The 12,654-nt window shown below is 41.5% G+C and overlaps 1 protein-coding gene across 1 annotated transcript in view; it reads left to right on the top strand.

Annotated features, from left to right (window-relative positions):
• The window catches only part of ATP8B1 (ATPase phospholipid transporting 8B1), a 39,892-nt gene extending 33,536 nt beyond the window's left edge, over nt 1–6,356 (top strand). The window contains exons 24-27 of the mRNA XM_063128692.1: nt 1,067–1,312; nt 2,643–2,781; nt 4,224–4,354; nt 6,029–6,356. Of these exons, the coding sequence (XP_062984762.1) occupies nt 1,067–1,312; nt 2,643–2,781; nt 4,224–4,354; nt 6,029–6,259 (747 nt within the window). The 3' untranslated portion in view covers nt 6,260–6,356. The remainder of the gene's footprint in view (nt 1–1,066; nt 1,313–2,642; nt 2,782–4,223; nt 4,355–6,028) is intronic.
• Nucleotides 6,357–12,654: the final 6,298 nt, after the last annotated feature.

The raw sequence follows: 12,654 nt of genomic DNA on the forward strand, positions 1-12,654 counted from the left end.
TTGGTAGGGAAGAAGGCACCTTCTCAGGTATCCTGGTCCCAAGTTGTTCAGGGCTTTGTACACAAGAACCTTAAACCTGGCCTGGTAGCGAATAGGCAGCCAGTGCAGTTCCCTCAGCAGAGCAGTTACATGCTGGAAAGGGGCAGCTCCAGACAACAGCCGAGCTGCAGCATTCTGGGTGGCATATGATCCTGGGTGGCACAGATATATTATATCCAGACATATCGATTGAACTCAGGTTCCTTTCTCTTCTTGGAACCCCGTACCTGTGTACACCTGAATACAAAGGAAGCAAGGCGAAGCAGAGAGCACAATATGTGATCAGCAAATGAAATGAGGCAGGTAGTTACTAAGGAAAAGACCTTTCCAGTTTCGGCGCATTGGTTGTGGAATGCCCTCCTAAGAGAGGCTTTCCTGGCCCCTACAGTATGGGAGCTAATCATCATTTTTCTTTTGTTGTTTCATTTCCTGGGGCATTTTTTGTTTTCCCCAATGGCAACACCAGCATAAGATTAATGGGCAAATTTTGGCACCTCTATTCTAGAGTACTGTCCTAGTAAATCGGTGCAATTTTGGAGCCCTGTTCATGCCTTATACGGTCATGTGATGACTGCAGGAGTGAGTCTGCTGTACACACCCCTAGCAGTGTGCATGCTATTGACCGCGTCACATGAACATCCATGTGTTGATGCAGATGTACATAGGGAGGAAACCTATGCGTGAGCGGTGCGAAGGTTTCTGATTCCATAGTCTGGGTGTATGCAAGATTTCCAGTGAATGCAGAACTCTTACCAGACAGCATGGGTGTGACCTGCCATTGTTCAAAGCAGAAAGATAAGCCATTATGTCTTTTTTTCTCTTTTGAAATGGCTGCAGATATTTTGCATATGAAACTAATTTTGTTCTTTGCTTCTCTGGCTGAGAACTATTCTAAATGGACTCTTTCCCATCTGCAAAATGGTTGATATTGCAGTTTTGCTGAGGGGATGCATGATGTTGTAGAGTATTTTGCAAGATTAAAAAACAAAACCTGTATTATAATGTTGTAATAATTTCTTGAATTAAGGATGTGAGTGACAAGCTGAGCATACGGTTTCCTGCCTTGTATCTATCGGGACAGAAAGACTTGCTTTTTAACTACAAGAAGTTCTTCATAAGCCTCCTGCATGGTGTTATAACATCACTGGTTATTTTCTTCGTACCATACGGTGCTTATCTACAAACCATGGGGCAAGATGGAGAAGCACCCTCAGATTACCAGTCCTTTGCTGTCACAGCAGCCTCGTCTCTCATAATTGCAGTAAATTTTCAGGCAAGTACCATAATTATCATGATCTCCATTTTCTTTTCTCAAAGCACATTTTTGAGATGGACAATTTGATCATCCAGATTCAATGACACTGTGTACCTGATCGCCAAACTGCAAAGTATCTACAGAATATCACTTTTCTGTAGCTGGAAAAAGCCTTCACAGTACTGTACTTGGGTTCCAGCAGATGCCAACTGCTTATCACATTCCTTTAGGGATAGATTGTATATCTATGGAGGCGGTTGCATAGAGGACTAAGACTATTATTTATTGTTCTGTCCGTTATATGACTGTCCTAGAACAAAGTTTCTATCTTACTATGTGTACTGGCACAAATTGTGCCATTTTATCAACAAATGATAAAATGGCACAATTACTTTTAGATGTGTGTGAATGTTTACTTTTCTCAAACAAACCACCTTGAGAACCTATGGTTTGTTGTTGGGTTGTTCAGGATGTTAACAAGCCACACTGCACGGTTAACAAGCCACCATGCGGAAAATGTCCTGGGTTCAGACAACATGCTAACCCACAGTTCAACAGCAACCCACGCTCAACCACTGAGTGTGGGTTAGCGTGTTGTGCGATACTGTCCTCTGAGCAAGAGAGACACTCATCAGCCTTGGAAGCAAACCTGGAAAGTCTGATGTGGGAGCGGCAGAATGTTGGTGGGAGAAACTCTCCTGGTTCAGATGATCACAGCAGGAGAAGGAACCATTGTGGTTCCTTCTGCCACCCGTGCATGACTTCCATTTACATAATCTCTCATAATGCAGTGAGGGTTGATGTGCCTTGTGAACCCAGCATGGGGTGCAGTTTAACAGCCATCCCATAACCTCTACTGCACGTCGTGGGTTTTAGGGTGGGTACGAAGTAACCGCTGCTGCACCACATGCAGGGTTCACATGACGCACCAACCCCCACTGCATCGCAGGAGAATATGCAAATGGTGGCCATGTGAGTGGCATGATGGCTCCCCTCCCCGCTGTGATAGTCCAGACCCAGCCATTGAGTGATGTAGGGAAAAGCAAGATGATCAAGGGTCAATGAAGCTGGCTTTCCCCTGGGACAGGAGGGATGAGAAAATACCTCCTTGTCTATCTTCTCAGAAGGTGTCAGCCTGAAAAAGAGCTTGAACATAAGTGGGGAAAAGTAGGAATTATTTGGGCAAAGCTCTTCTTCACCCTTATCTGGAAGCATATGGCTTCTATCCCATTTCCCTTCCCTTTTCAGTCCTTAATATAGTATCTTCCATAATCTTACAAAAAATAACAATAGATAAATAAACAAAACAACCTTGTGACTCTAACTTTATTTCTGATTTTTCTTGTAGATGGGTCTGGATACATCTTACTGGACCTTTGTTAACGCGTTCTCAATATTTGGGAGTATTGCACTTTACTTTGGTATTATGTTTGATCTACACAGTTCTGGGATACATGTCCTTTTTCCTTCTGCCTTTCAATTTACAGGTCAGTACTGATTATTTTTCTCTAGCTGCAGTCGTATTAGTATCTAAAAACATTGCATTGTGCACCCTAGCAAATTTTATAAGAAACAAATCGTAATAGCTTGGGCTTGGTAGGGAGGGACGGTGAGATTCAGCATGTAAGCCAGGTGTGTTGAAGAGCTTTCAGCCGGGAGCCATTTTGGAGAAGCTCTTGGGACTGCATTCCATTGGCAGATGGGGCTGGAGGCAAAACAGGATTAGGACAAAATACAAAAAATAAAAAATGCTTAACGCTCTTACTGACGGTAACTAAGCTTTAGGAGAGACACTTTTACAGTGGTGGAAAATGTGTAAAACCCGGGAAAGCTCCAGATGGAAAAATGGGAAAAGGAGTGGAGTCTGGGGAACAAAGGAACATAGGAAGCTGCCTTATACTGCATGAGACCATTGATCCATCTAGCCCAGTATTGTCGACACTGACTGGCAGTGGTTCTCCAGGGTTTCAGGCAAGATTCTTTCCTCTCCCTACCTGGAGAAGCCAAGGTTCGAACTGGGGATTGTCTGCATGCCAAGCAAGTGCTTTATCACACAGAGCTAAGGCCTGTTCCTTGGGAAGAGGGCTTGGCCATCTAGGGATCCCCAAAGGGTTGGATTTGGCCCGCAAGCCTGAGTTTATACAGCCTAGATGCAAGCAAACCATAGAGCTACTACACGATTTATTGGATTCTCCATACTGCTGGTATTGTCGAGGTTTGATCAAACTGACAGCATATCGCAGGCAGAGACCATAAGACAACAGAAGAACGTTGGAAACAACATAACATATATTAACAGCTTTAACGGAGTTGTTATTAATAACCTTGAAGGTTTGCATTTGATTTAGTATTTGGCTCATGCATATGTATTTACTTAGGAGATAAAAGTGCATGTTTGTTTTTATTTAAATTGTAGTAAAACGTTTTTTTAAAAAAAGGCATCGCAGGAGTTGGACTCTTGGTCAGCTGTATAGACATTCTGGTGGGACAAGAAGAGATGAGTAAGAACCACATGGCTTCATGGTGGAGCACATGCTCTGCATGCAGATGTTACCAGCTTCAGTCCCTGGAATCTCAGTTTCAGAGTTATCAACTTGCAGTGCTGAGAAAAATGTGCTGCCAGCCAAACCAAACCATATTGGGATAGACAGACCATTGGTCTGACTTTATATAAGGCAGCTTCATATGTTGTATATACACTAGTGACCATTGGGCAGCTGCAGGCATGTTAGTGTTATTAATGGAGGTTTTTGTTGATGATCAGCAGGTTACTTCTCAAAATGTAAACTACCACCAGTCCCTCAAGGCATGCTTAGCCAGTGATTTGTATCATAACCACTGTGCATCACAAGCATGTTTACTTTCTCTATTGGCTTTTGAGAACACCACGACACTAGTAGCATACAGTATTGTTTTGTCTCCTTTCCAGGTACTGCTCCAAACGCACTTCGGCAGCCTTATATCTGGTTGACGATAATATTATCGGTGGCGTTTTGCTTGCTCCCTGTGGTCGCACTCCGTTTCTTGACTATGACTATTTGTCCTTCAAAAAGTGATAAGGTATGCAGAAAAGAGAGGCCTGGAACAGATTAAGTTGTAGAGTATCAAGTTACAAGAGTGCTTGTATTCTTTAATTATAGCAGGGGTGCAAGAAGAGCTCCCTTTTCCTTGCTAGCGATCTCTGATGAGAGATTGAAAGCATGAGATTCCCTTGCCAGCACTAGCAAGAGAAACCGCAGAGATTCCCTTGCTATCACTAGCAAGATAAATCTTAGGGATTTCTCCCTCAATCTCTTTCCTTCTCCAGTGTACCCAAAAGGATGAGTTCAAAAGCGTTCACTCACGTTTTCGAATGTCATCTGAACCAGACAAACTGTGATTCAAACCATGGGTTATGAAGCTGGATTGTTTCAACAAAGCATAGTTCAGTTTAACCACAGTTTGGGGTTTGGCCAATACAACAAACTGAGGTTAATCTGAAACGGAAACAAAATATTCTGATCTCTTCGTGGCTGCATTGGAGGAAAAGAGGGTTGCCTATGCTTGTTCCTACCATGACAAACCCTGGTTTATCATGAAGTGCACATGCAGACACTGTGATGTGAGATTTCATAGGCTACCTAACTCTATGTGTTGCCTTCAAAAGTTCATACCAGAACTTTGGTTAGACTTTCAATGCATTACAGCTTTTTTGCTATTTTGTGGAAGTTTGGTTGTTAAAGCTGATTTCTTAAAGATATCTGCTTTCTCTTTTCCTGGAAAGAGGGACGAGACGGGAGGTCGCCTGAGGTGCTCAGCTGGGACCAGGGTTGGAAGAAAAACTATAAGTGTTCAGCTCCCCCACAAAGCCACGAATGTATAAGCATGAAAAGTATAATACACAGCATTAAATAAAATCAGATGAATTTAATTTATCTTGGTTTGGTGCACAGCAGCTATGGGAAAATAGGACTGATAGCAGGTTTCTGTCCTCATCAAACAGAATCCAAAGAACAGAAGCTGGGATTCTGTTCTCCTGTGCTGCAACCACTGCAATGCTATATGGCAAAACACTTTTGGAGGCAGAAAAGTTTCCAAAGCGATTTGTGATACAAAACGGTGGCCTGCTTTTTAAAGAAAACAGGTTTTAAAAAAACATTTGAACCAAACACATTTTTGAAAAAGTATAAGGAAAAACAAGGCTGGGGCGGACGGAGAAACCTCATTCCTAAAACACAGTAATAAAGCACCATATCACAGAGAGCGTCATCAGACAGGTGGATTTTCACATTTCCCTACCGTTGCTATGGCCTCCTGCGGCTGTCCCACAATAGCGATAGTCTCTTTACATGGAGAAAGAGAAAGCAGCAATGACCACATGGCCCATTCAGGGGCTGTTTTATTGTGCCACTTTTCCTGCAAACAGCAGGAAATGGCAGCATATTCTGGTTTTGTTTTTGTTTTTTTAAAAAAGACAGATTAAAAGGGGTCTATTTTGCAACGGAAAAATGAGCGGAAGGAGCAGGAGGCATGTGGGAAGCGGATGACGATGTCTAAAGGACGTGTGAACATCCGTAAGTGAGCAGTAGTAAGCGTACAATAAAAATCTCGTCTGATGACCCTTAGAGAAGAAAGTTCACGACTTATAGCACATTTCAGGTGTTCAAAGGACTTCACTTGCTTTCTGTCAATAGCCAGTGAGTCCCTTTTTAATCCCCTAATTTTTGACCTGTGGTACGTCTTTCTCATTTAAAGATTCAGAAGAATCGTAAGAAGTATAAGGCTGAAGAAGAAAAGTGGAAGCGAAGGCAAAGTGTCTTCCGTCGTGGGGTATCAACCCGTCGTTCTGCTTATGCCTTCTCTCATCAGCGAGGATATGCTGACTTGATTGCTTCTGGTCGGATCATTCGCAAGAGACGAGCTTCGTTAAGTGCAGTACTTGGCAACAATTTGGCAGAAGTCAGAAAAGCTGAAGGAGCCAGCTGATGACTTCCTGTGTGTCCTACAGGAAGTGGGATTTTTTTAAAAAAAATCAGTTGCACAAAGTTTTTATTTTTTTATGAAAGACTCAGGAATCCTTTTTTCAGATTTGAAGACAGTCTAATTTTTCCTCTCCAAGCCACCTGGTTTGGTACTACTGAACTGAAGAACTGAATGGTGTTTGTAAATCTTGATCCTTATATAAATATTTGTTCCGCGTGAAATTGAAGGATATAAATAATTCATGGACTTAAAGCCCAACAATTGTAAGGTGTTTTTTTTTAAAATAGTACTTAGAACTTTAAATCTTTTTATTATGCTCATGAAATACATTTTTACTGACATTTCATGTCTCAACACCAAAGATGAACAGCTGAAAAGCAAAACAATTATCTGTGCCACTTTGTTCCATTAATTTATTCAGCTATAACACTGACTTTTAGATAACCAAAGATTTTTTTTTCGTTTTTACTTAGTTGTGAATTTTGCTTTGTAAGCATTCAGAACATAATTCACCAAGCAGGAGTTATCATCATCCATTGCAGCATGATTTTGTAATTTTCAGGGATTTGGATGGGGAAAAGTAAATAATTTTAAAGCTCTTAATTGGATTAAGCTCCTTCTAGAGAAATTAGGTGCCATCCAAGAAGCACTGCTAGTTTGCCATGTAGACTCATGGGCATTCTTGAGCACTGGGAGGGAAATCATCTGAAATGAATGGCACTTGTATGGAAGCAGGATGTGGTGGACTGTGGCTTTTCCCTAGCATCACATTTTGTACCTGAACCTTTTCGTGGTCTTTGGATCTGTTTAAGAAAAAGCGAACAGGTATTAAATCAGTGAAAGGTTTATTTTTGTCATATTTTCTTTGGGGATGTGTTGATTTACTTGCTTTGTCTTTATTGAGGTAGCTGGCAATTTAATAACTGACTTGCTATGGGGTGATCCTCATGTAAAATGTTTCTTATATGGGAATTATTTTAATGTAAGGACATTGTGTGGACACCATCATTCTTTAAATGAACATACATGGTCTATTTCACGACATGTGCATGTGGCAAAATAGGTATGCACGGGTTCTTAACACATGATGATGTGTGCACATTTTACATGCATAGTGAGATCCATGTAGGAAATACATCATGTATGAAGCAGACCAAATGCAAGAAAACATTTTTCCCCACTGGGTGAGATGACTCAAAGCACAAAATGGAGCAAGAGAATAGTTCACATTTAGGATTAATCAAATCCACTATGTTTTAATAGTAAAAAAATAATGTTTTGGGTTCTTTTTTAAAAAAACATGTGTTACATCTTCACAGTTTTTTTGTGTTGGGACATATACATGGTTTACATTTCAAAAAAAAATCAGCCTATACCAATTTATCTTGTTCAATATTCACAATATAGTTCCTCAATTCTGGAGGTAAACTATATAACTTGGTATATACATTTATCTTCTGTTAGGAACATGGAGTTTGCTGTGGCAGAGCACAGCCTTTGCAGGCAGGCTCCATCCCCAGCACCTCCAGGTAAGGCTGGGAAGACATCCTACCTGAATACCTGGAAAACCACTGCCAGTCAGTGTTGACAATAATGGACCAATGGTCTGACTCAGTATAAAGCAGCTTCCTATGTTCTTATTGTTGTTATTATTAAATGTGGAAAAGTTTACAGCTTTTCGTTTCAATAAGTGGTAGAAGGTTGTGCTCAGCTTCAAAGTTTGATTTCTCTCATTAAAAGATGAGGAAGTGGTTGGCTGTATGTTTCAGGCTTCCTAATCTGGGGTGCAATATTTGCAACTGTAACATGCTGATTGAAATGGTTGCTTCATATACTTGTATCTGAACTATCAGGTGTAAATACTGTATTTGTTAAACGATCTGACTATCAAGTATAAATATGTTATTTGTTAAAAGATTATGTATATACTTCATAACTTAATTTTTAAAGTTTTCAATGTCAAAGAAGTGTTTTCACTGGTCTGAATGTTTTATTAAAGTGAAAGTGTGTGTGTGTGTGTGTGTGTGTACATGTACCAACACACATTTCCATAGTGTTTGGTGATTTTCAGAGGATTGGGCCTGCTAGAAAGCCATTTACCTTGCTCCACTTCTCTATAGATCAGTTGGACAGGGGAATTTTCCAGTGCCGGATTTCCAAGTCTTCCCCATTCTACGCAACAGAGTGCATAAAGAGAGATGTGTTCATAGTGGTGTCTTGTCCCTTGAGCAGAAGCTCTGGGCCCGCATGGAGCTCTGGGCTGATTGGATTGCACTCCCCTTAGAACGAAGGCTTTCGCATCCAGTGTTGTGCCGGACTGCTGCCAATAAGGTGAAAGGAGCGACAAAGATGATTTTTGCCCCTCTCTTTTAAAATGTTTCCCCTCTAAACAAGCCTTTGAGCCACTCTAGAGAGGGGGCACTGGCAGGGCTGGGGTGGCCATAGGATTTCACATAACCTGATCTCTCCCCTCCCCACTCACCAAAACGCCCCCTTTTATTTCCATCTGGGGCCATGTTTGCCACTTCAAGAAGCATCCGGTGGTTCTTTCCATGGCAGCTGTAAAAGGACAGGGGATTTGAATTCAGAGTCCCCCTCCCTAGGTCATAGCAGTGTATATGGCTTTGGACAGAGGGATCGTATGGTCCCAGGGTGTGTGTGTCTGTGTGTCTATATGGCCTCTTTACTGCAGCTGCAGAATGGCACTGTCTTGTTTATATGACGCAGTCGCCAACTTTTTCCCCTTAAACTGTGCCTTTTCGTGGTGTGATTTTACTGCAATTTTAGTTGTTGCTTCTCCATCTGATTTTGGTAGCCATGGTTTGGGTTAAGTGTGGTGGGGGTTGCTGGGGGCAGATCCAAGCCCAATTGTGATTTTTCCCCCCATGCAAGGTAAGCGCGAAAATTTAGGGCAGGGGGCGGGCTTGGTTGCCTTGGCATCTATACTGTGGCAATGTTGTGGTGTTTTGAGGGAATTGGCTACAAAGCCACATCATAGACACCTCTTGGACATTCTCTCAGGGACCGTAGGGCCGCTCTCTCAGTTGCTTATACGTTTAATACTTCTGAGATAGCTGCTAAAGAGCAATGTGTCAGAAATCTTTTACCATACCAAAGGATTAAACTGATAGCACGAATGCAGCTCCTTGTGCGCGCACACAAACACACACTTAAAAGTGCGCTGGACAATGCTTATGCCTTTTTGAAAAATCCTTGCTCTTAGATAAAAACAAAAAGTCAGTGCAGATAAATGATAAATTCATTACACTTACCACATTAGGATTCCTAAGCTAATTACTAATCTTGACATGGGTCCTACCATTTTTGATGCTATGAAGAAATTATTTAAATGGGTCTTGGCTACCTGGTGGTTTGGAAATGTTCAACACATCGGCTTTATGGGCATAATCCATCGACTGTATCCCATGACTAATCCCCACTGAAACTGATAGGAGTAAAGAAGTCCAATTCTATTGTTTTCAATGGGAATTAGCCACGACTAACATTTGTTTGATGTGTACAATGTGTATAAACTTGGATTAGGACTGTTTCTGTAACTATGCAATAATAACACTGTAAGCTATTATATTCTCATACGTTTGATCATTCTAAGTAAACAATAATTGATTCTGGAACAAAAGAGCAGAAAACAAGACTGAGTAAGAAAAGAAGCAAACTAGACTGCAATACATTTCTCTATGCCAGTCTTTAACATCTCACAGTAGGCAGCAAACTTGACATACCAATTGAAACTGACTAAAGGCAAAGTCAAAACATCAAACGCCTTGTATCCATAATACTAGAACCCAATGGGGTCATCCCATGAAGCTGATTGGGGTGAGATTCAGGAAGAATAAAAGGAAGGGCTTCTTCACACAGTGCATAGTTAAACTATGGAATTCGCTGCCACAGGATGTAGTGATAAGTCCCCAATTTAAAAGGGGATTGGACAAATACTTGGAGGAGAAGGCTATCAATGGCTACTAGTCTTGATGCTACCTCCAATATCAGAGGCAGTAAGCCTGTATACACCAGTTGCTGGGGAACATGGGTGGGAGGGTGCTGTTGCACCCATAGCCAAAGCTCTCTGGGCAGTTTTACAAAGGTTAAAAACAGTGAAAATTAAAAACAAATATACAAAATTTAAAACCAGTTAGTATTGCTCTCTGTCTTGGCCTTTCCAAAGGTCAAGCTCACAATCTACTTAGCTGACATAAATGGAGGGAGTCAGGTTAGGCTCACATTCTAATTTCTTCTACGGATGCCGTATATTCTATATTAATCTCTGCAACTTTTGCAAGTTTCTAAAGAACATGACTCAAGCTAGGTTAAGAGGTAAGAAATTTAACCATTTTTATTTTTAATCATTTGCTATGAGAATGCTTGCTCTAGCTCTTCTTTCTCTGGAGGGAAGTCTTATATTTTTACCACTAGAGGTCACCACTGCCTTAACTAAAAACTATAACAGCAGACACACACAGGTGTTGTTGCTTTTTATAACCTTGAAAACATTTTTCAGGTAATAGAGGAGAGAAAAATAACCTTTCTGCACACAGCGCCTTCTCCTTAACAGGCACTTTTTGCTAAAAAGAAGATTGCAGAATAGCTGTACTAGCAGAAAATATTCTTCAAGATGTTGTAAACTATTGCTTTGCGGGGGGGGGGGGGGGATTGAATTTTTGTTGCCTTGATCTTCCAAAATGTTTGAACTCTGAATGTGCTTATTTAACACTTAGAAGCCACCTAAAATGTTCTAAATGCTATACAGATATTAAAAGATAAGACAGGCCCTGCCAGCTTACAGGCTTATAATCTAATAGATACAACACTAAAGGGAAACTGAGTGGAGAGGGAAGAGGAAAACAAGCACTCTCTGTTATGTAAGAATGTAAGACAAGCCATGCTGGATCAAACCAATGGTCTTTCTAGTTCAGCATTCATTTCACACAGTGGCAGGTCTGCTGTTGTTTGGGAACTCACAAGCAGGATATGAGTGTAAGTGTACCCTCCCGCTAAGTTCCGCAGCAACTGCTATACATAGGCAAATTGCCCCTGATACTGGAGCTAGCACACAGCCATCAGGACTAGTAACCATTGATTTCCTTCTCTTCCAGAAAATTGTCTAACTCCCTTTGAAAGCCATCAAAATTGGTGGCCATCGCTACATCTTGTAATTAATTCCATAGTTTAACTATGTGCTATGTGAAGAAGTACCTCCTTTTATCAGTCCCGAATGTTCACCAATGAGCTTCATGAGATGACCGCAGCTAAGTTGTAGTATGATGAAAGAGGAAGAAATCCACTTTTCCCAATCCACTTCCTCCACACCGTGCATAATTTTGTACACCTCTATATTGCCTCACCTTACTTGCCTCTTTGCCAAGCTAAACAATCCCAGCTGTTGTAACCGCCTCCCATAGCTGAGTTGCTCCAGCTCCTTGTTTCTGTCTAAAGATGCATACGATTGTACCCTGGGTCACAATGACATAAGAACATAAGATGTGCCATGCTGGATCAGACCAAAGGTCCATCTAGTCCAGCATTCTGTTCACACAGTAGCCAACCAGATATTGACCAGGCACCCACAAAGCAGGACATGGTGCAACAGCCCATGGTGCAACGCCCATGTTCCCCAGCAACTGGTGTATACAGGCTTACTGCCGCTGATATTGGAGGTTGCACTTAGCCATCAGGATTAGTAGCCATTGATAGCCTTCTTCTCCATGAATTTGTCCAACCCCCTTTTAAAGCCATCCATAAATCACCACATCTCATGGTAGTGAATTCCATAGTTTAACTATTCGCTGTGTGAAGAACTTCCTTTTATCTGTCCTGAATCTCACACCGAACCGCTTTATGGGATGACTGGATTCTCGAATTTTGAGAGGAAGAAAGATGTCTCCCTACCCACATTCTCCACACCATGCATAATTTTGTACACCTCTATCATGTCTCCCCTTACTTGCTTCCCCCCCCCATACACACTAACAATAGATGTACTACCTGGGAGGCAGCCTCCCAGTAGTTGGTCCCATGGTAGAGGCCTGAATGTACCTCCCTTCAGCTCTGCAATCCCAGGGACTTTAGGGCACATAATTGACCAATTGGATTAAGGGGCTATGAGTGGAACCATAGCACATTTTTTGCATGCAGAAGGCCCCATGCTCTGTCCTGGCATGCATCCTATGCCCTGAAAGCTTTGGCTATTGGGCAGTATAGAAATATAATAAATAAATAAATAAATACATCTGTGTGGATTATTTTCCTCTGCTGCACACATCCCTATTTTCTGTATTGCTTATTGTTTGACTGGCATTATTAATTTTATCTGTATTTTTATAATGTTCTCAGCCACCCTGTGTCCTGTGATAGCGAAAGAAGGGCAGTGTATATTAAAC

This window comes from Elgaria multicarinata, chromosome 6 (assembly GCF_023053635.1).
Source record: "Elgaria multicarinata webbii isolate HBS135686 ecotype San Diego chromosome 6, rElgMul1.1.pri, whole genome shotgun sequence".
NCBI lineage: Eukaryota > Metazoa > Chordata > Lepidosauria > Squamata > Anguidae > Elgaria > Elgaria multicarinata.